Genomic DNA, 24,699 nt, shown 5'->3' with positions numbered 1-24,699 from the left:
AAATATTTGTCATATAATGTGTTATCTCTCCTAATACAGAATTTTCCACTAACAGGATCATCTATGTGAATAGCAGCGTATCTATTTCCCCCATTGAACTTCTCATCCTCGAGTTGCCAAAATTTGGATTTTGTTTGTTTGCCAAAATTTGGATTTTGTTTGTTTCAGCATCTCATTTCTCTTGTAAATCGCCCTTCTCTCCTCAACCAATTTCAGAAATGATTTTTCTTCATCTCTCATTTTGCATGTTAAATAGTTTTTATAAGCATATTCATAGGTAAGTTCATTAGTCACCAAAAATAATTCCCTCATCTGTTTGGCAGGTCTAACTTTGTTCAAGCTATTTACAACTTTCAGATTAGCAAAAATGTCATCATAATCTGAGTAATAGTACTCCAGACGACCTGTTTGATAGAACAAACTAGCTATAACACTGCATGTAATGTCATAAGTAAGGGGAAGCATGTTATACTTAACCCCCTCTGAAACAGAAGCAGGAAGCTTCACACAGACCTAACAGCCCTTCACATCCATAACTTTTACATATTCTGACAATAATCTTGAGAAGGAATTAGTAGAAAAATCACCAACAGATCTATCTTGGTGGATCTCTGGTTTGTGCTCCATGATTCTATTAATTTTGCCTGCTACCTCATGAACAGCTTGTTTAGTTTCAGCTTTACTTGTCATGTTAGCTTTGTAATCTTCTTTGTCTATCCCAAAATGAAAGGTGACTGCCAAAATTAACCAAACCAAGATTATTAGGATCACACAAATAGAAGACATTTAACAGCATCTTCTAAAAATGGCACACCTTGAATTGTCAGTTAGGCATCTTTTTTATTTTTTATTACAAGAGTTTTTTTACTTAAACCAAAAACAAAAATGTAAAGTATAAAGTAGTACTTATATAAACCTCCCCTTTTAATTTTTTTTAAGTAACCCTCTAACAGCTTTTCTTCGACCTTGCGTCTTACAACAATGTGTTTTTCCAGCTAACACAATTTCTTCGACCTTGTGTCACCTAACACAATTTCTTCAGCCTTATGCCAAAAATAAATCTCAACCTAAAAGAAAATGACCCTAATCATTGTCACTGGTTTCTTCCAAATCTTCATGACTACTACTACTGATTTCCACTACTGGTGGTATTATTATATATGTCCATTCAGGGGACTTGTACTTTTGGTTTGGCTTTAATGGTCTTTTTCCCCTACTGCTAATCACTTCAATTTTCTTTCCTGCTTGATTTTTCTTATCAGAGTCACCCTTTTGACTTGATATCTCATTAACTTGCTCCTTTGACTTGTTCACCAATTTGAATTTTAAATTTTCTTTTGGCCAATTATCTCCTTTTCTTATGAATTTCATCTTTGGCTCAGATTTGTTACATTCAGCTTTCCAAGCTCTTTTTCTGAATTTTCTTATTTCAGATTCTTCATCACTTTCATCTGAATCAGTCTCAGAGATCTCAAACTTATATTTAGGATCTTCTTTACTCAGCAGCTTCACTCCGTTAGGAACATCATTCTTGTAGCTGGTACTCGGTAATTCGTCTTCTTCTGGAATTACTTCTAACTTCCCAGTTGTAGAATTCTCCTTCCTGCTTTCAGAGCTTTCAGTCTGCTTTTCAGTGCTCTCCTGATATTGATTCTCTTCTGACTCAGATTCTTTTTCCGATTCTTTTTCTAGAACATTTTCATCATTTTCTGAATCTAGAATCACAATCTCTAGATCTTTTTCATTTAATGCCTGATCCGCATCTGAATCTTCCAGATGTTGACCTTCTTGTCGATCTTCAGAATCTGGATTCTCTTCAGGTTCTTCTTCAGAGTCTGAATCAGTTGTTGTGTCACTATCCTCATCAGGATTATCAGGAGATGGTACACGAATAGTATGACTCGCATGCACCCACCTTTTCAAACCTTTGCATTTAACTGCATTTCTTGTGACTAAAATCACCTGTCTTACTTTTTGCCACCTGGGTACTAAACAGTTTCTTCTCCGATGTACTTTTGTTCTCACCCAGTCTCCTGGTAACAGATCATGAGCTTGCTCCTTTTCTTTTGAAATCACATCAGTTCCCACCTGATGGAATACAGAAGTTACCACATCAGACAAGTTCTTGCAATATTCCATAATTGCACTTTTATTAATGCTAAGAACTTTTCCAACTGGTACAAATGCTTGTCTCATTACTCTCCCCATAAGAATGTCATGAGGACTTAAACCTGTCTTTTTATCTGGTGTGCTTCTCAAAGACATTAAAACAAGTGGAAGTGCATCTGTCCACTTCATTCCTGTAGCTAGGCACATTTTTGCGATTCTATTTTTAATTGTCCCATTAATTTGTTCAACAACACCTGACGCTTTTGGTCTGTATGCACAGTGTAGCTTTTGTTTTATATTCAGGGCTTCACAAATCAATTGTAGCAATCTGTTTTCAAAATGTGTGCCACGATCACTTTCAACTGTAACTGGAAATCCATACCTTGGTATGATCTCTCTCAAAAGCAATTTTGCTACAGTAACTGAGTCATTGTGACATGTTGGGAACACTTCCACCCATCTTGAAAACAGACAGACAATCACTAGGACATATCTCAATTTATTGTGGGGTGGCATGTCAATGAAATCCATTTGCAACCTGGTACCATGCTCAAAACTGTTTTTCTGTTTGGATTGATTTTTGGCAGATCAAACATCTCTGGCAAAGTGACTCTGCAATAATCCTAAATTTTGGATTATACCATGTTTGTCTAAACAGCCTGATCATAGAGTCTCTTCCTAAATGTCCTGGACCATGGTACACCATTGTCATATCAGCAATCATGCAATTTGGCATTACAGGTCTGTCATCTTTGTAAACCCAAACCTCATCTTCTTCCGCAGTCTGCAACCTGCTTTTAGCCATGTGTCTTTTTTCTCATCATCTGCCTCATCTTGTAGATCCTTTACTCCTTGCCATGTCTCAACTACAGATATTAGCATGAGAGAGTTCAAAACATGATCATTGTCTTTTTCACGATTAATTGAAAAAACTTTTTCGCACAGTAACATGCAATTTCATCAGCAAAGGAATTACCTTTAGTAATATAGTCCTCGCCCTTTTTATGTGCTGCGCATTTTACAACAGCAATTTTCTCTGGCAACTGAATGCCATCAATCAATCTTTTGATCAATTTTGCATTCCTTATTGGTGTTCCCGCAGAGGTCAAATAACTTCTTTGAGACCAAAGCTGGCCATAGTCATGGACTACGCCATATCAATACTGACTATCAGTCACTATGGTAACCTTTTTCCCTTTTGCTCTTTCACATGCACGAATTAAAGCAATTAATTCTGCCACTTGAGCTGAACGAATTCCCTCAAGAGAGGAACCCTCAACTACTCCTGCAACTGTGCAGACTGAATATGCTGCTCTCAGAATGCCCTCATCTGTTCTTAGGCAGGAGCCATCAACAAAATAAACAAAGTCTGATTCTGGCAAAGGTACATCTTTTATGTCTTTTCTAGGTTTAGTGCAGTAATCTAAGACATCCAAGCACTCGTGATCAACATCAGTCTCATTTTTGATTTCAGTAATAGCACCATCAGGCAACAATGTGGAAGGGTTTCGATTCACACATCTTGCAATAGAAACATTAACTGATCCTAGAATAACTTTTTCATATTTGGTCAATCTGTTACTCAACAAATGTTGTGTCTTGCTTCTGGTAAGAAGAGTTTCAACTGAATGAGGTACATATACTTTTACAGGAAACCCCATTATAATTCCTTCACTCTGCCCAAGACTTACACTTGTTGCAGCCACTGCTTTTAAGCAACCTGGCAATGCTTTTGCAACAGGATCAAGAACAGCTGAAAAATAAGCTATTGGCTTTCTCAGTTTTCCATGTCTCTGAATCAGAACTGATAATGCACAACCTTCCCTTTCACTGCAGTACAGCTCAAATTCTTTATCATAGTCTGGCATCCCCAATGCTGGAGCTTCACACAGACTCTTTTTTTTAACTGCTCAAAAGCCTCTAGCTCAGTTTTTGTTAGGGAAATCAGGTCTTTTATGTCTGCTTTTGTCAGTCTCTGCAGTGATTTCGCAATTACTGAAAATCCACTAATCCATTGACGACAATAACCTACCATTCCTAGAAACATTCTGACCTGTCTCTGTGTTGTTGAAGGTTGTATTGCTCGAATCATTTTTATTCTCTCAACTGTCACTTGTCTGATTCCCTTTGCAATTCTGTGACCAAGATATTTTACTTCTTGTTTGCAAAACAGTAATTTTGCTGGTGACACTTTATGTCCCTCATCTGCCAAGCGATTCAAAAGCGTAATGGTGCTTGGCACACAATTTTCTCGTGTTTTTGTAGCCACTAGAAGATCATCAATGTACTGGACCAATGTTGATTTTCCAGGCAAATCTAGATCTTCCAAAGATTTCTTTAACAACTGATTAAAGATAGATGGACTCTCAGTATACCCTTGAGGGATACGACACCATGCTAAGATACGATCTTGGAATCTGAACGCAAAAATTTGTTGGCTCTCTGGATGCAGTGGAACTGGAAAGAAGGCATTACACAGGTCTATGACCGTGTACCATTCTGCATCGTGCGGAATCTGATATAAAATTACCGCTGGGTTTGGTACAGCTGGGCAACATGGAACAACTATTTGATTAATCTTTCTCATGTCCTGAACTATTCTGTAAGTTCCGTTTGGCTTTTTGATTCCCATAATCGGTGAATTACATGGGCTGCTCTCAATTTCTTTTAAGACACCTTGTTTTATAAATTTTTCAATCACAGAAATGACACCTGCAATAGTTTCAGCTTTCATTTTATACTGAGGAATGTTTGGAAAATCTATTCCTTGCTTTATAGTAATTTGCACTGGGTCTACATGTTTCATTAAACCCATTTCATCTCCAGTTAAATTCCAAATTTTTGCATTAACTGTCTCTTTCAATTCTTCAGGTAAATTATTTTTATCATAAGCAGGAAACAGTTTATTTTCTTCTTCAACCATCAGCATTGTTAATTTGTACAGACCATCTTCTTCTAAAGTTTGGAGCTCAATACCATCCGGTGAGCAATACATTTTGCAATTCATCTTGCACAAAATGTCCCTCCCTAAGAGGTTTACAGGACTGCTATTACAGACTACAAATCTGTGTTTATCTTTGTAATTTCCAATCTCAATTTTAACTGGTTCTGTTAAATCTGTTTTAATCTGTTGATTTGCTACACCAACTACTTGGATGGACTCACCAGAGAGAGGAAGGTTTTCAATTTCCACTGATCTAACAGTAGAACGGGTAGCATCAGTGTCCCCAAGAAAAGTGTTTTCTACATCATTCACTTTACCATTTACAAATGGACCGGACTGATCTACCTCAAGAGTGGCTCCAAGCACACACTCTTCTTCCTCTCTCAGGCACTGTCATGAGTAATCCTCTGAATCACTCCCTTCGTTTTCTTTCAACCAAAATTGCTGAGAAACATTTCACACATTCACTCTTGGCAATCTATTTACCTGTTCACCCCCGCAGAATCCTGTTTCAGGACTGAATCTTTGCGCATTCACACAGTTTGGAAGTGGCGGTTGTGGAATTTGGCTCTGCTGATTCAATCGGCTCTGCTATTTCACTAAATGTCGCTGTAGCTGTTGCTGCTGACTTATTTCATTTAACTGTCGCTGTAGCTGTTGCTGCTGATTTATCTCACTCTGCATCTGTGGATTTAATGATGAATGTTTAAAATTTCTGGGCGGATTCTTACATTCACGCTTCCAGTGTCCAATTTGGCCGCAATTAAAACATGGGAGCTTCTGCTTGAGCTCTTCAATATTTACATAAAAATTTGGTTTGTTAAAATTCCCTTTAAATTTGCCTTGATTTTGCTTAACATTTTTATTTTCTAAGGTTGCTATTTGCTGTTCAGCTACCTTCACCTGTGCCCACATTGCTTTTTCCTTAAGCTTCTTTTGTTTGGCATCTATCTCATCACTGCAGTATTTTGCTTTTCTCAGAATGTCATCAACTGTAAGTGATTGCCAACCGACAATTCCGTTTCTAATCATCTCACCAATTTCAGGTCTCAAGCCATAAACAAACCTGTATATGAAATGGCTCATGTCTTTTTCACTTAATTTTTCGTAACCACTGTATTGTTTAATTACCAGCAGTAATCTTTCATAAAATGAATGTACTGACTCTTTTGGTTCTTGATTTGTTCTGTCCATTTTAACCCAATCTACTTCTTTTGGAGCAATTTTGTTTTTCAGCCACACAATTACCTTGTCATAAAAATCCATGACATCTGCTGAGCACCTATTGTTTTATCTCAAGCTGGTTCTTCTTTGGGCCAACCTACAGAAATTTTACATTCTATCCAAAGATCTGATGGGACAACAATGTCAAAGAATCCATCAAGATCAATCCACAGAACTTTTGAAACTTTATTGAATCTGTCCACCTGACGATACCATTCTACTGGCTTTTCTCTCAGCCGAGGAAAATCATTTGTAAAGAGTAAAATGTCCTGCCTTGTCCATGGGACATGAACGTAACCTCCGCCAGCTATTTCTCTCATAGGAAACTCATTTGCAACTTCCCCTCTTTCTCTTTTTTCTTCTTCTCTTTTCTTTGTCCATTTCACTCTCCATTTACTTAGTTCACCTAATCTTTTTAGGAACACAATCAATTCTTTTACATGTGTTATCCTACCTGTGGTGTTCAAATTTTCAATGTCTTTTTCAGAAAAATCGACTCTGTAATGCTTTTGCAATCGTTTCGGTCTACTCAAATCTATTTCTAATTCAGCAGCCACTTCTTCAAATTGATCATACTTGTTTTTCGTTTTCCATTGTATTCTCTTGCAAATAAACAACAATTCATCATCCTGATATTGTTTTAAACTGTCAGTTCCAATTGTGCCAATAATGAATTCTTCCAAATCTGCTTTCAATTTTGCAACATCGTTATTTAAATTCAGGGACTTGTGGGGTTAATGGAGTCTGTGTTAAATATGTTTTATTCATGCACTTTTCTGGAGATCCAGAATCAGATCCTGCAACAGATGGTGTCTGATCATTTGACAAACTTCGATTAAAAGTTAAATCTGGCATTTTTTCTCTCTATGTATTTCTGATAATTATGAATAGAATTTTTCAGCCACTTTCTGAATTTCCGCATTTAATGGAACAGTCAGAGCGGAGTGTCTATTCTCTCCCTGGTCAAAAACCGGTACAACAGGACCAATTGTTACTGGTACTGTTACTGCTTCCATCCCTTTAGTTAATTGCTGTATTAATTCTTCTCTAATAATAATAATAAAGAGCTTATAGAGTGCTCAGTAACGCCATCACGGCGTGTCCCCGCGCTAAGCTACCAGTGAACCAGCATAGAACACCCAGACTCTATGCAGTATATAGGTATGTTTTAAGCAGAGCCCTAAACCGCAGTTCATTACCCTCTAGTCTCAGCACAGGAGGGAGTTTGTTCCAGTTTTGAGCTGCTTGGAGCGCGAAGGAACGTCCGCCCATTCTCGCCTTCCTGATCCTGGGGACTGTCAACAATCCGGTACCCTCTGAACGGAGGGTCCTAGTAGGTTCATAGCGGCTAACTAGATCCTTCAGATATGTCGGTGACTTGTCCCAGACAATACGGTGGCAAAAAAGGAGGCACTTAAATAGCACACGCTTCTTCACCGGCAGCCAATGAAGCGCATCCAGCGCCAATTTCGAGCTAGCTCTCCTGGGTCTTCTTAACACCAGTCTGGCGGCGGAGTTCTGTATAACTTGTAGGCGACCTATGCTGCCCTCGGTTGCCCCAAGGAACAGAATGTTGCCATAATCTAACCGCGAGGTCACCAGTGCCTGCGTTAGTGTTCTTCTGGCCGATATAGGGAGGAGGTCTAAGGTTTTGTTTAGGGTCTTTAGAACTCCAAAACATTTGCCCACAAGGCGCCTTATGTGGCCTTCATATGAGAGAGAAGGATTCATTCAAATTCCTAAATTCTTGGCGTCCTGACTTGGTATGGGGGTAGGGCCCAGACATGAAGGCCACCACTCATCCGACCATTTTTCGCTTTTTCCCCCTACCACCAGCACCTCTGTTTTAGAGCCATTGAGTTTTAAGCAATGGGCATCCATCCACTCTGCTAATGCCTGCATACAGGATTTAAAATTATTAGGGGTGTTGGAGGTGCTCTGCGATAGGGAGATCAGCAGCTGAGTGTCGTCAGCATACGACACTAATTCCACCCCAAAGGAGTGTACAACTTTCGCCAGAGAGGCCATGTATAAGTTAAAAAGAGTGGGGCTCAGAGCAGAGCCCTGCGGCACTCCCTGGTCTAGTGACATCTCCCCTGAGCGGCAGGTCCCCTCCTGAACCTGGAAACATCTCTCCGTAAGGAATGATTGCAGCCAGCCCAGCGCAGGACCCACTACCCCAGCTTCGTTCAGACACCGTAGCAAGATGGAGTGCGCTACGGTGTCAAAAGCCGCGCTTAGGTCGAGCATGATCAGGGCCATTGTATGACCAGCATCTGCCCCTGCTCTTAGAGTCTCAGTGGCTCTTAGGAGGGCCGTCTCCGTAGAGTAGCCCGCCCTAAATCCTGATTGAGAGGGATGGAGTATGTTCCATTTATCCAGGTGCTCCGTGAGCTGAGCATTAACCACCTTCTCGGCCACCTTCGCCACGTACGGCAATAAGGAAATGGGTCTAAGATTTTCTAGTACCTCCAAGCTGACATTGGGTTTTTTCCTTATTGGCAGTACAATGGCCTTCTTCCACTCCCTGGGGACTTGCTGAGTGGAAAAGGAGGTTTGTAGGACGTGTCTAATGTGAGGTTCCAAGGCTGTCAGGCCCTCTGATAAGACCCAGGCAGGGGCCGGATCATTAGGGGAGCCGGACTTCACACTCCGACAGATCTTTATTAGCTTGTCAGCTGCGGGAACCTCGAAAGTTCGTAGTGAGGAATCCGGGGCTGCCATTGACCTGTCTGCTCTGAAATCTGTGCCCTTATCTGGTATTTGAGAAAAGGAGGCATAAATCTTTTTAACTTTACTAGAGAAAAAGTCAGCGACTTTATTACATCCCTCCTTGGAGGTTTTTAAGGGGGTATTGGAGCTAGAGACCAGAGATATTTCTTTATATATTTTAAACAGTTCTCGCGAGGAGTTCTTGGCATCCTCAATACGAGTCTGAAAATATTTGGCTTTTGCTCTACGCACCGCATATTGATAGCTCCGGTGTGCTGAGCTATAGCTGTTTTTTGCTTGCTCACTCGGGTTCCTTCTCCAGGTCCTTTCTAGCTTTTTACATTGAGATTTGATATGCTGGAGTTCAGTAGTGAACCAAGGGGCAGTGCGTTGTCTGCCTTCTCTGACTTTACCTTTACACATGGGGGCTAGCTCATCCAGAGTGGCAGTTACAAGTAGGTTAAATTCCTTGTTCGCCTGATCACTATCTGGGGCGCTTATTAGTTGAGCTTCCTGGATGGCACCTAAAAAGTTTTCTTTGGAGAATTGTCTCCATTTGCGTTTCATCATGTATCCTTCCCCATTGTCTATAGTCCTAGCGGTCTGATAAAAACATTGAAAAGGGACCAGAAAGTGGTCAGTCCAAGGGAGCTGACGAGGGGTAAGTACTTTTATTTTGTCCCAGCTCGCAAAGATAGGGTCTAAACAGTGACCCCTCTGATGTGTCGCTGCTATACTTAGCAAGGTTAGCTGTAGTTCTTGTAATACAAGGCGAACATCCTCTGCCTCCTTCTGTACAGGGTCCTCTAGGTGAAGGTTCAGGTCACCCAGCACCAAAACCTTATTGTGTTTAATGGCGGTCTGAGCAACCCCTTCGAGTAGGCTACTACGGAAGTTGCCCAGGGACCCAGGGGGTCTATATATAAGGATGCCAGAGATCGTGTCATGTTGCGTCAGTTTGATACTAAATTCACCAGCTTCGCAGTCATCAATTTTTACTGGCTTTAGAGTACATTCGAACGGGTGTTTGACAATAATGGCAATCCCGCCTCCCCTTCCTATTGTCCTGTCAAGTCTGTGGAGGGTGTAGCCAGGAGGGATGGTGTCCAGTACATCCGGGTCAGAGTGTTCTCCCAACCAGGTCTCAGTTAGGAACAGTATCTGCATGTCCTCATCCAGTAAGAGATCCCACAGCTGAAGAGTGTGTTTGCTGATGGATCTACAGTTTAGGAGACCCCCTTTAGCCTGAATCGAATCCGAGTCAGGGACAGCTGGCACTAAGCAGCTTCCTCTAAATGAACAATGAGGACATGGGCCTAGGTCCAGGGGCTCCATCACATGATGACAGTGAGTAGGTAAAACGGGACATAAGTCTCTCAGCCTCTTACTTGTATAAGTTTGCCTGCAGCACGCCCGCGGAACAGGGGTCTGGGCCCCTGGTCCCGGCCGGTCGCGGACGGGCGCAGACGGGCTTGGCTTAGGCGCGGCTTCGGCGCGCATCCGGCGCGCCCGCTGCGCCAGCCCGCTGCGCCGTCTGAACCCTACGCACATTTTATAGGTGAGGAGGAGGGTGGGAGGCCGGCGCGACTAGAGCGCTGCCCCTGCCCACACCCAAGATGGCGCCCGCCTCGAGCCGGTAGTAAAGATCGGCTGGGCGAGGCTGTATCAAGGAGGTAGAGTGTTCAGAGGTGTCAGTGTGCCTAATATCAATTCCCTTTAAATTCTGAAGGTAAAAGCCCCCAAAGTTTTTTTAAAATCACAAGGCTATAAAACACGATCTAAAATGCAAAAGCTGTCGCAGGTATTCGAAGCTGATCACCTGGTAGCTCGCAGCCCTAGTCCTCCCTCTAGGGAGAGCTCTAACAGGCAGCGAGCAGCTCAAACACCCTGATTAAAATAGTCTGGGAGGGCGGGAGGCCGGCGCGACTAGAGCGCTGCCCCTGCCCACACCCAAGATGGCGCCCGCCGCCGCCTCGAGCCGGTAGTAAAGATCGGCTGGGCGAGGCTGTATCAAGGAGGTAGAGTGTTCAGAGGTGTCAGTGTGCCTAATATCAATTCCCTTTAAATTCTGAAGGTAAAAGCCCCCAAAGTTTTTTTAAAATCACAAGGCTATAAAACACGATCTAAAATGCAAAAGCTGTCGCAGGTATTCGAAGCTGATCACCTGGTAGCTCGCAGCCCTAGTCCTCCCTCTAGGGAGAGCTCTAACAGGCAGCGAGCAGCTCAAACACCCTGATTAAAATAGTCTGGGAGGGCGGGAGGCCGGCGCGACTAGAGCGCTGCCCCTGCCCACACCCAAGATGGCGCCCGCCGCCGCCTCGAGCCGGTAGTAAAGATCGGCTGGGCGAGGCTGTATCAAGGAGGTAGAGTGTTCAGAGGTGTCAGTGTGCCTAATATCAATTCCCTTTAAATTCTGAAGGTAAAAGCCCCCAAAGTTTTTTTAAAATCACAAGGCTATAAAACACGATCTAAAATGCAAAAGCTGTCGCAGGTATTCGAAGCTGATCACCTGGTAGCTCGCAGCCCTAGTCCTCCCTCTAGGGAGAGCTCTAACAGGCAGATAGCAGCTCAAACACCCTGATTAAAATAGTCTGGGAGGGCGGGAGGCCGGCGCGACTAGAGCGCTGCCCCTGCTCCTAAATATTCTGAAACTTCTGGTATATTCCCAAGTCTCTCTGTTCTCATTACATTCCTCGAGAATTCATTTCTTTGTTCTGGGATCTCAGGATAATTTCTATTTCCTCCTGGTGTAGTAGAATTACTTCTTGTCCCTACTCTTTCAGGTAATCTTAAAAATCTAGGTGAATTTTCATCAGATTCTCTAGGAGGTGCACTAGGAGAGGTTCCTAAAGAAACTCTCGGGGTAGACTGTGAACATTCTGGCTGATAAGGGGGCGGTTTACGTTTTATAATATAAATTTCTTCTAAAACCGCATCATCTAATTCTTCATCAAGATTATTTTTCTTTCGGGTATTCTTTTGACCTGGTGTTTCAGTAATCATCTCTCTTACTGGGTACAAACCATCATACATATCTGCTTTTCTCCAGCGTCGTACTCTATCTTCATGAGTTTCCCTATTTATGTTTAATTTGAGGCCTCTTGTTAAACCTCTGGTTTCTCGTTCGAGTTCCATCATTTCAACTTCCTATTCAAATAAAGACTCAAATTGAGTAGGTCTAGACTTTGGCACAAGAGCCATCATTTTTTCTCTCAGGTTTTTCAATACTTTCATATTAAATGATCCATCTTCTGGCCACGCTAATACACCATCATTTTTGGTATATTGCATCCAATTTTCAAACCAAAGGACAGTATGATAACCATATTCACCTTCCATATATGCTGCGGGTGTTTTGTACTTATGAAGTAATTTTCCACCACGCGTTTCAATTTTCTTATCGGTACTGAATATATTTTTCAATTTCTGAAACCATGAAGGCTTCTTTTCCTCTTATCCGTACCAATAACTCATGTTTTAAAACTATTTAGCTTAATTTGGAGAAGATCGTAAGTATTCCTTTGTTGTTCCGCTACTCTAGCCAATCCGTACGCGAAACTCACCAACAAGCCTATCAGGTTAAGCCACGTCACTACCTTGCTTAACCAATGAAAGTACTGTTTCCAGAAAGAACCAATCAGCTATCACCTCGTTTTGGTCACATGAACCAATCAGTGCGCTCGCTGTGACGTATGTTAACCAATCGCAGCGCGAACCCTGTGACGTATGCTGCCCTGCAGCTCCGCTGTCTCCGCTCCGCAAACTCACCCCTCCTTTACGAAATATTTTCACAGCGCCATTTTAAAACAATTCTTTTCAATGAAATTCAATTGGTAACTACAGAAAAACAAACCATTTGTCTGTTTCGCTAAATAAAGTAATAGTTTTTCTCAATCATTCGAGTATTCTTTCTCGTGAAATAGACGACGCTATACTCACAAAATCATTTACACACATTCATACAGAAAACCCTAACCATGTATACGTAATTATCTTTGGTAGGACTTTAACCTGCCAATAGAAAATCCTCATTCGCCAGTAAGAATAGACGACGCTTCCTTACCCTTCACTCAAGTTTGAATAAATCCTATTACTTTTTTCACAGTGAGTTTTAAAACAGGCTCCTAGTCCCTATACTCAAAGCTACAATTTCATAGGCAATCCTCACTATACATTCAACCTATCACACCTAAAATCCCTAAACTTGTGCTGTACATCCACAACATTAGTGATATATATTAATACCACTATTCTGAAACAGAACTAATGAACTGTGTAACCTCAGTTGTTACACTACTCTTGCCGGCACACTAGGAATTTTCTCACTGCTGGAAAAGACCTTTTGACTACATATAACAACTGGACAAACTTAACATGTTTTAGACATGTATCCTATGTATCTACATGTAGCATGTCAGTTACCATAGTAACCATAACTCCGCTACCAGAGAATTGATCCAGCGGCCCTACAGAAAATCTGTCTCAACAACACTACCCAATACCATGATACTCACCATTAATCATAAACTCTTCACAAGGCCCATAAATGACTGAAATAAATATTGGCCAACTGAATCATGTGACCTAATTAACCGGAACTATTCACAAACTATTTACACTTTATATACAACTGCAGTTTGTCATCATCATATTTATAAAATTAATAACGGAAACATTTAATTAAGTCACCTAGGTAATGGATCAACTGATGGTAACTAGACTCAGAATAAACAAGACCAGCTTGTCATTTCAAAATCTAATTTATTAATTTTATTTTCAAATAAAGAACATTTTTAGTAAAGAAAATCTTTTTATTAGCATTTTCAAAGCATCTTTTTATTTATTAAGTAAAGGCACATTAGACTGTCACTTCAAAACGAATCAGCATGAGAAGTATTAAAGCAGAAAAGGTCTCATTCCCTAAATTCTATTTCCCTGTCTAACTTATCAAAACCTAAAGGAAAAGTCATTAGTTCAGCTTTCCTTACGCGAGTCAAAAGTCCTACAGCATCTCACGCCCATCAGGATTCAGGAACGAGCCAACAGCCCTCCTCCTGAGTGGCCAAGTTTTACACCTTTTCTCTATCTAAAACTAACTAAAAGAATACTTTTTCTTTGACATTCAGCGTTTTGATTGGCTGACAGCCGTCCGTCTATGTGAGCTCATAGCCTTTTCAATCCAAAATTGTGCCTTTCTAAAACGTCTTTGTCCTTTGTCCACAAGCGACATTAGCTTCCGAGGATTTTGCAACATCTTATTAAATAACAGTTTGCTGTTTCCTCAGCTTGGCTGTTCTGCCTCTTCCTGTCCTTGGAGTTAAACAACTCAGAGCACATCTTTCACAGTTCCATTTACTTCTTTTTCTGATGAACGAAAATGTGACAAACTTTTCCATTCTTTAGCTGTGCTCGGCTCATCACGACAGGATTCCAAACACCCATTTAAAAAGCTAGACCTCAGGCCTCTTTCTCGATAACTAGTATGCAAAGAAACACAAAACATTAATTAATTTGAGTAATGAAAGTCATTCTGTTACCCACCCCCTTTACTAATGTTAACCCATTAGTTTGTTATCTAGCTTTAAGCACATGAAAGCAGCGTTTATAAAAACCTTCTTCACATGGGCCTCAGGATTCTCCACGAGCCTTTGCCACATAAAAGACACGACATAGACAAAAGCACATTAAAAAAAAAAGCACATGCCATTATTTAAACAGTCGCAATTAATGTTGACAAGACAAATAGACAAAGTTAGTTTATTATTTTTCAACGTACACGCAAATGCAACAAAGAGCACATAATGTTAAACCCTTATGTCGTGAATTCATTTTATTCTAGGTTGATTAATACATATTCGTGCAAAAACTCATTAATATAATTAATTTATTATGGAAGTTTAACTTCGCGAGTCAAAACGTATTTAATTTCGGAAACTCGCTTCATCAATGTATATGTACTGGGTATGCTAACCTTAGGATGCCCTGGAATACATGTGTTGTGTTTTTTGTTTCATGAGTGAGTTAAGAGTGGATGCTGACTCGGCCTGTTGTTGAAAATGTCGCCAATAAACTCTTGGCTTAATCCATGTTTTATGTGTTTTGAGCGCTATGTTGGTTAATTTGAATTAAATGTTTGATAAATGTTGGACAATGTCTAAAATTAGTTTATTGTGGTTGCTCTTGATGACAGAAGGCATGCAACTTCTATAGCTAATAAACACTCAGCTTGCCAAGGGTTTTGTGCCAGGAAATGTTTTTGCAAGTGTAATTGAACTAGGTGGACCATGAGCCTTGTTTTTTAAGCATACCATACTTTTTACTTGCCAAATGAAGTAAACACTGAGCTTTCTGCTATATTCAGTCCAATAGCTGATTAGAGTCCTCGCAGAGAATGTACTGGAAGAGAAAAGCCCACTTGTTTTAACAGTAGTTCTTCCATGAGTGCGGTGAGGAAATACCCCCTTTGTGCATGGCCGCCCCCTTTTGTTGCAGGGTTTTATTGCAGGTTTTTAGAGTTTTAACACTGGGGGACTGCTTTCCCCTGCCCAGTGTATGTGCTCTAACCCATAAAACATGTAGGAATTGGCTACTCCCTAATTGGTGTAATTAAACTCTATTAAAAGGCCATAGTTTATAGTGTAGAAACTACACTTGTGGCATGAAAAGTTATATGTCACCTGTGGACTGCAACAGTTATTGTGCCATTCAATAGTGTGACAATAAAAACATGGCTTCAGACCTACCTTTGCATTCTGACAGCTGCAGTTTAGACCTGCAGCCTGATCTGTCAACTATTTTTGACACATAAAAAGTTCCCTTTTAAATATTAGTAAGATATCCTTATGTGGGTTTTGTAGCCTACAAGGCAGAGTGCATGGTATTTAGTGGCAAGGCCTTTAAAGCTATTTTAAAGTGGCAGGCTTAGCTAGCTGTTGTTCTTATTCTGTTTTACAATTGTTTTTGCATATTCATTTTGTATTGTTATTACATTATTGCATTTCTGCATGCTACGTACGATTTATTATTACGCTTTACATTGTTTTTTATCTTGTACTTTGATCTTACTTCTTTTTTCTTGTAAAGAAAGAGGATATGTTGTATGGTCTGTTCTTGTCTTCTTCTTTTCCACCCTGTCTTCCCTCATTGTTCAGTCTGGGGACATTTAGAATGTCGAATGATGTCACGGAAAGTAGGGTGACTCATGTGAGTCATTTGACTCCTGGCTGAGCTGAAGTAAGCTGCTCCTGGTGGGGCCTTCTTACCAACTACTTCCTGGCCTATTTACTACCTACTCATCACCTCTGTAACTAACCATCCAATAAACTACAATTTGGAACTACTACCTGGATTCATGTGCGGTCTTACTTTCAACACTGGTCTATGTAGAAAATCAGTGTACAGATCTTGGGAATGGGAAGGGTTAGAAAATCTAAATCCAATTCAATGGTGAAGTAAGATTGTTTGTAAATAGTAAGGAAAAAAACCATTATAAAAGGTTTTCTCCTTCCCAAAGTTCCTGGAGGCTAATTTACATAAACTGTTCAGCAACTGATGCATGTACTTGACCTGAATGAGGTGTGAATGAGCTGTGAAATTCCTCCCAGGTGCTGCACAAATAGGTCACTGTGATTGATGGATTGACCTGAATTTGTGATTTCTTTTCGCTCAGCAGAAGGGTGGAGGCCTGCCATCTTGTTGGCACCACAATGTCAAATCCTGCCTGACTGGTCTGTTATAGCCTCATGTAACACTTTGGGAGACTTGAAACGGAGGAAACAGAATGCCAAGCCAATTTTAATCCCCCTGTCTAGTGCTGAAAGACACTTCTTTTGTCATTCCAGGCCTTTGTCTCCTGGTTTGTTGTGGGTTAAGAGCCTGCTGTGAACCGGATTTTAGCGTTAGTTGTGGGTGGACACTCCCCTACACACCCCAGCCTTCAGAGTACAAGTTTTGTGTGGTTGAATACTTTGGCCATCTTGACATGGCATTTTTTAGGAGTGTTTACAGTAAAGCAAGAAGTACTGAAAAGGTTGGTCTTTTCTTCAAAATTCTCAGCTAAGCAGTACTAACTGGAACACAAACTGGACTTTGCTGATGGCCTCTGCCTGACACCATGAGACTCCTGAGGGCTTTAGGAGTGTACTCCTGTGGCTGTTGGGGCACCCGATGAAGTTTGGAAATTTAAAAAAAGATTTGCTGCAGATGTGCAAGGGGACCTGAATTTCAGGTCTGTCCCATGTGAAGATCTGTGCTCCGCTGAAAAAAACAAAATTCTCCTGCTTCAGTAGGACCAACCGTCTTTGCATATCCAGCCTTCAGATCCATGTCGGCGGCTAAACATTTTATTTTGTCGCGCTAGAAGAAGAGTTTTTCTTTTGAAAAACAACAAAGTCCCTATTTGGATTTGGACATATATTTTGGCCCCCAACATTTCTACTTCTAGGCTGTATTCTACAGCACTCCATCGTGGTCAGCCTCAATTCAACTTTCATTGCTGCTATTTTCCCTTAAAATGTTCAAACTTTTTATCTTCGGTTCTCCTTATTGGACAGTGTTGTTTTGGTGTCATTTTCGTCATTACATTTTATTCCGTGTTTCTAAATTGGAGTGGGATATTTTTGGTTTCCTTTTTTCTACTATTTATCTGTTTTAATACTTCTAAGTGCATTACATATTTTCGTTCAATTAATCCTGAGTGCACTGTGCTGTAGCTATCAAGGTTTTTTTTTTAATTACTGAAACTTCTGACTAAACCCAACAAGACAGGGACTTTATTACTTGTAATGGACACCAATCCACCCCAAAAAGTAAACCATTTTATCCCAAGTGCTTTTATATTAACGTTCACATCTTATGCCATTGTTCAAATCATGTCCCCATGTAATTTCCCAAAATCCAGCCTTGCAAGCCTATCTTAACACACCATAGCTCTTAAGTGGCTGAATACTTGATGTTCACAATACATGGGCCAGGACATTACCTCTGTTATCTAGGGAATAAAAAGTATTGTCTAACATGCAAAACCGTGTACACCTCCATACCATTTTACCTAGGTGTCCTACTTCACATCTGAGGTGAACTTCTAAGTACTCTGAATCCACTCCTACCTATGAATGAAATCCTGTAAATTCTGGACCAAGTAAGCATTATGCCAATCTTTCCCTGATTACAACAAGAATTTGGAGTGCCATACCCTATGATCTTCACAATTCCAGCAACCGTTTGTTAAAAAAATAGTAAAACATTCCACTTTCACAAGTGCACTGATGAACAAATTACTCAGAATAACTTTTCATAGCCTGACGCCTGCCCTCGCTATGACTGATGTATGTTCCCTAGCCTGCTTCTGCCAATTACCCTTTTCCCCCCATATCTTTCACTGCATTCAGTGGTTGTTAATAATGGTAAGCTGCTTCCTTGATATTTCCTCCATCTTTTCTCCTTAAATCACTCTCTCACCTCTAGTTCTTCAGTGCCATAAAAAATTAACACATAAACATGATGCTTTCGGCTGGCAGTGTTTTTGGTGTTGGTTTTATTTTCTTTCCTAGAAACTGTTTGATACTACTTAAGTGCCTGTTTGTCAGTTCTCGGTAGGGTGTTGGCATGTGACATACTGTGTTTCATTTTTTTAGATTTTTGTTTTCAAAAGTCAGTGGTTGTTTATATATAAACAATAATTTGTTTTAAAAATACCTTTAAATGCTAAATTTGGCGTTTAGCCAATAGAAGTCAAACTGAAAGTAATCTACATAGTACTTCCATCCTGTCGATACAGATATTGGCAGGTAAAGCCCCTACTTGTATTAGAAATAACACCCCATGAACCATTTACCTATATTTCAGCAGTGAATCCGACCCCTAGCAGCTGGAGCCTGGATAGTGGAAAAGAAGCCAGGAACATGTCTGAAAGTGGAAGGCTCATATCCCCACCCGTGCCACCAAGATCCACGCAAGCTGGTAAGTGAAGATTTAAGCCTTCAGAGGGCTCTTACCCCTGGCCTCCTGCTTACCCGTTGCTCCCCCTCCACTTGCTGTCCTGCTCCACATTTTTAAATGTGAAATATTTTTTCGTTTACTAAGCTCAGTGGCTGCAGAGTGGTAGTGGACCGCTCGCTTATCTTTTTAGTGCACCCATGCACTTTATATTTCATTTTTACTTTACTGTTCTGAATCGATTGTCATCCATGTTGGAAGTATAAAGTTAAAAAACAAGCATTTGCAATGCAATAGGTCTCGCATTTGCAAGAGTTTTAGCTATTGGCATTGGAAATGACAATACCTTTTATTTCTCAGTTTTGAAAACTAACACACAAATAAAAGGCATTGTCATTTACAATGCAAATAGTTCAAACTGTTGCATTGCAAATGTTTTTTTTTTATAGGCACAGGAGATTACGTGATTAAGTTGTTACCTAGCTCTAAAGTCAGCAGCTTTGGTCTGCAAGACCTAAAAAGGCGCTTGTCCATCTTGGTGAAAATGCTGGTGCAGGTTTACATCCCCATATCTCAGCAACTCAGTAGCCCATGTCTCCGTGGCTGCTGCTCGGCTGTGGCATGTATTCCCCCGGCTGACTCCCGGCCCCACCCCCCTATAAGACAATTACATGGCGACACCTACCCTGTGAAAGCCGAGACCCGTGCGTAAAACTCCGGAATACGAGTTATTGAGTTCGAGCTTCGGCGGCCCCAGGCCTTCGCCTTGACAGTGAGGCCTGTGAAATTCAAGCCCTCAAAGCACAGTGTGTGCAAGCAGGAGGAAAAGGAGGGCAGGGGGGCACGGGACCTTTCATCAGACTGGGGCGATAGTGGGGTCAGAGGTCAAGCTTGTGTGCTGGATAGGCGCCCCCACGACACCTGCACAAAGACCGTACTATTTGAAAGGGAGTGGGTGCCTGTTTTGCAGAAGAAGGAAGGCATCTAACCCTTATTAAGAGCCGAAGCCGAAGTATCATTCGGATTGTGGCTCCTGGAAGCGCGTCCCGCTGCATTGGTGTTTTCATGCATCAGTGTGTAAAAAAGCATCCATTAACTTCCACTAATATTTTTTAAAACTGGTGGAGACAGGGAAAATGGAACATCCTCAATGTGTCAGGGGTGGTTGCTTTCGTAAATAGTTTAGTTTTACTGAGTGTAAAGCTGCAAAACATGGTCTGCACAGAACAGCTAAAACATAGATAAAATAAGGTCCTAACTTTTTTTTAAACAAATTTAATCCACGGTCTAGATAAGGCGCTGGATGCAGAACGCTCTATGCTGGTTGAATGCCCCTCTGCCAAGCCACAGTCCAAGAGACATCTACACAAACTTGACCTTTCTAGATGCACTCACTTGATTTCAGATTATGGAACATTTTCTACTTGACGGATGATAATAAACAACGGGACAAACGATGATAATGAGCCGCAGAGTTTTACAGCTGTAGCTGGGAGATTTATAATGATTTAGTGTTCATCTGACCCAGACACAGGCTCACAAATCACGCGGATTCTCATAAAGGTCACCGTAATGCCGCCGGGCCGTCATTGAAATTTAAACTCGAAGTAATTGGTCGCCATGTCCACACACTGCATTCAAGTGAGCGGACAACGGTGCGCCCAGGCATCGAGCAGCGTCGGATAGAACATTGGGCGCTGGTCGTCAGACACAACACCCTAGTGTGGAAGGGGTGTTAGGAGGATCACCTTGAGGTTTGCAGACATCAGATGTTACATATACATTCAAAGCCCATCCCGGGTCTAGTGCGGAGTGACACTGGTGCAGTGTTTGAAGGGTACTGGAAAACGTAACATTTTCTAGGGGATTGTTTAAAGTATCAAATAACGTTTTACAACTTTGACTTGAAACGGTATTGGATATTCTAGGTCAGCGGCTTACAAAACAAGTGGGTGTCTGCCTTGTATAGTTTCAGAGCGCAGTAAAACTAAAGGGTAAATCAAGCGCGCAGTTGGGCATGTCAGCCAGAGAGGAGACACCATGCGCCTGCATATCGTCTGTCCGTGCGCGCACATGCTTTGTCTCCCTTCGCGCACCAAACCCACAACAATAGTCTTGCCAAGGCGATGCAGCGCATGCCCTGCGTTCGCTAGGCGAGACCTAAAAAACGAATATAGTAGAAATAACAATAATCTAAATGTATGCATGATTTGAGACCCACCGGATGGAAGAGCGCTGCTTTTAAAAGTTACTTATTAAACTGCTAAAAATATAAATGGAAACCAATGACAAGCTGCTTATTAACGTGTTTATTTACACAGTACAGAATCCACATTTATGCAACACTTCTGTAACAATAGTTTCCTTGCATAAGAAAGTGCTAAAGAGCAAGGATTTAAAGATTGTTGGACAAAGAATGATGGTGTGGCCATATATTATAAGGGCTAAAATACGTTCTACAGGCTTTTGTAAGTCAGCTATGTGTTCTGTAACTTGATAAACAAACGCAGCCTTTAGCCTTGTCCTTCTAAGTTCAACAAACTCCTTTGTACCTACTTTTACTATCCTTTTGATACATGATGCATGGTACATGATTGCACATATCATGCATACAATACTAATACAGTAGAGTACATTTTCAAACACAATATTGCGACACTATTTTTCATTGGTATTCCTGTCTAAAGGACAACTCCCTTCATTCTAATCAGTTTCAGAACATTACGAAGACTTACATTTTTTCCAAATCTATTCATGATACCAGTGGACAGGCCAGCCATTCAAAACATTCTAAATTGCTTTCAGGCTTGTTTCCAAAATGATCAGATATGATCTGGGGGTTTCGTGCTCTCATTCAAAGAGCTCACTTCATTGTATCTTCTGTTGTGGAGTTCCCAAATAAACCATTCTTATGAACACCTCTGCTCTTGAGACATACACCCGACTCTGATTTGTGAACCATTACTTGTATCCACTAAGCTCTTGAGCTAAGTCCTCAAGACCCAAAAAACTTGAATAGAAATGCATTTCTACCACATAGACTTTACTTCATGTCCACAATATGATTGTGTCAGTTGTGCAATACCTAATACCAAAGAACAGCACACACAGTGACTATCCTGTTAGGTGCTAGAATGGAGCAGCATGAAACAAAGTTAATTTAAAACAAATATGAAAATAGTCAGGCCTCAAGAGCAGTGTCGGAGGAATTCCCGATCCAAGCGGAAACAAAGTTTCTGGATGAAATGTTAATTGCACATCCCTCCGAGATACTGCGCTCCCCCTGCTTCTGCACCATACATTTTAACAGCCCCAAACCGCTGGAATCTCCAGATTGGAAACCAACTGAAAAAGGTGAATGGCCGGATGCAGAAATCCTGCTTGCCCTGGCAATGCTCGACATCTCAGTATTAGCCCTGGGGAAAACTCAGAGTATGACAGTGCTCTCTCTTCGTGAAATTACCAGTACCTTTGGTATTGTGAATTTTGGGACAGGGAACACTGCATGAGGGCCAACGGGTGGAAAACAGTAGCACTGGGTCCCGCTCAAAATATTTCTGCATAGGAGCAAAGCAACACAAGACATTCTTTTTTACTAATTAGAAATGGAGAAGTTACAAGCATAGAGCATCCAATAGGTATGCTTCTTTCTTTTGCTAGCATGTTTTTATGTGTAAAACACTTGTTTATCCCAGTTTTTTTTTTCATTTTTCATTTCGTTTGCTATTGCTAGACACTGGAAAACTTTTACCCCCATTCTTCAATTGCATCTTCCTTTTTAGGTCTCGCCTATGCAGCGCATGCGCAGCATAGGAGGAGACCTTTTGAAATAGATTTGTTTTTTCTGCCAAAAACGTGCATGCGTTGCATTACTTTCAATGGCAACGCATGCACGTTTGGCGATTCCCTTGCAAGAACGAGCTTTCACACCATCTGTTTGTAATTAACTTTCAAACAGACGGTGCTCCGACTTGTTCACACAAGGGAAATGCTGTGTGTGGCTTTCCTCGTTCAGAAGTAGGGATGTGCTGCCACCTTGTGACCTTTAACAGCAACATGCCAAAACCACAAGCATTAAATAAAGCGTTTTATTTGACCCGGGTCACGTATATCAAAAGAACGGCAATGGCTGTTATTATACCTCAGCCAGGGAGAATGTCTCTTATTCTCTTCCCCTTTCTATGTTCCACTTACGCCTTGTGTACTATCCTCCTAACCCAGCTGCCTCCACCTACCCTATTTACAGCTACTAGTTCCGGAGGGATAACGGTTCTTTCATCCACCGGTGACAACAGTATCAGCCAGAACCCATACAGCCTCTCCTATGATGCTACCAGGCAGCCGCTTTAACTCACTCCCAGTTCCATTGGCTACTGGTGGGGTGAGGGTTATAATAGAGAATACATTATCCATGCTATCAAGGCTGCCGGGGGAATTGGGGTGGCATAAGTAGCGGGCATGTACTGCTCTCATAGAGGGCAGGTGCGCAGGCTAGCGTTGTCCGTTCTTACACAGAGGAGGGTTGAAGGTGGATTTTGCTTGCACAAATTCAGTAGTGGGATACCTGGTATCCCCAGAGGTTGCCCGGGTTGGCAGCCCTACTCTGTGCAGGGAGCAGGATTACGTGGGGGTGCCCTGGCATAGTACATAACAGCTTTAGCATGTTGATGTTTCTGGCCCAGGATGGTATGTGTCGTGTGCTCAGAGTGCAGTGAGGTGTTTGATGGTGCCAGGGTTGGAAGGGCCAGCCTCCCTTCTTGACCACCGAAGTGTGGTCGTTGCCTGTGTTTAGCTGAATGTGTGCTTGCAAGAAGCTGTCTGTTTGTGAGCAGCCAGCAGATTCCCTCACTCCAGCGTCGCTTTCACTGGTTCTCTCCCGTGCTCACCTGCGGGAAGGTGTCTGGGCACATCCACCGCAGTCTTTCAGGATGAGTCAAAGGAAGACAGAGCAGGTGATACCAGATCGATGAGCTCAGGAAAGCTTGTTTACTGGCATCCTAGATTGGCATGGCTGCCTAGGCACTGATCGTGGCAGCTTTGTTTGTGGTTTCTTGCTTGTGTGCGTTCGAAGTAATGGTTCTTAACCTTTTATGTGGACCACCACTTAATCATTGCTGCATCCCGTGGACCAGGAAGATAGTGATATTGATATAGGAAGAAGGGAACCCCCACTAAGTTTTTACTTGAGGCTTGGTATCGCGGCCTGAGCGTTTTCGATGATTTGATCTGCAAAGCAGTACAAAAGTATACATAAACATTTATGTAACACACAAATATTGAAATATGACATTAATTCACAAAAAGCACAAATGCTGCACTTCGGTGAAGTTGCAAAAATTTATACGTAGCATAAGTTCGCCGGAAGTGTCCACTTGAAAAGAGCAACATTTCATTAGACAATTTATACTTTAAGCAGAGGAATCTTCTTAGAAAATATAACTTTCATGAGAGCTTTTCTCCAGGGGAAAAAAACTACTATTGGCGTTTAACACATTTAAAGTAGAAGTAGGCAATGTCTAACAATTATGCCCAAACATATACCTACTGCCAATCGTTAAGCTGTCAGCTTACTATTTGATATTTGGATATGTTTACAAGTTCACCTATTGTTTCTGTTGGATTTTAGAGGGTTTATATTCCTTAAACTGTATAGGCGTATAAAGGTATGCTTAAAACATTCACAAGCTAATTCCCAAACCTTTTCCCTGTGTCAGAATGACTAACAGAGGAAAAGAGTCATGATGCATGCACACATACCATTTTTGCCGTTGGCA

At 41.4% G+C, this 24,699-nt stretch overlaps 1 protein-coding gene across 1 annotated transcript in view; it reads left to right on the top strand.

The window, feature by feature from the left end:
• Nucleotides 1–24,699, top strand: part of DOCK4 (dedicator of cytokinesis 4) — a 1,616,764-nt gene that overhangs the window by 1,541,877 nt on the left and 50,188 nt on the right. The window contains exon 51 of the mRNA XM_086919301.1: nucleotides 18,836–18,949. Within this exon, the coding sequence (XP_086775427.1) occupies nucleotides 18,836–18,949 (114 nt within the window). The remainder of the gene's footprint in view (nucleotides 1–18,835; nucleotides 18,950–24,699) is intronic.

Source organism: Lissotriton vulgaris, chromosome 1_1, assembly GCF_964263255.1.
Source record: "Lissotriton vulgaris chromosome 1_1, aLisVul1.2, whole genome shotgun sequence".
Taxonomy (NCBI): domain Eukaryota; kingdom Metazoa; phylum Chordata; class Amphibia; order Caudata; family Salamandridae; genus Lissotriton; species Lissotriton vulgaris.
Note: the sequence above shows the minus strand (reverse complement) of the source record. Positions and strands in the feature narration are given on the sequence as shown.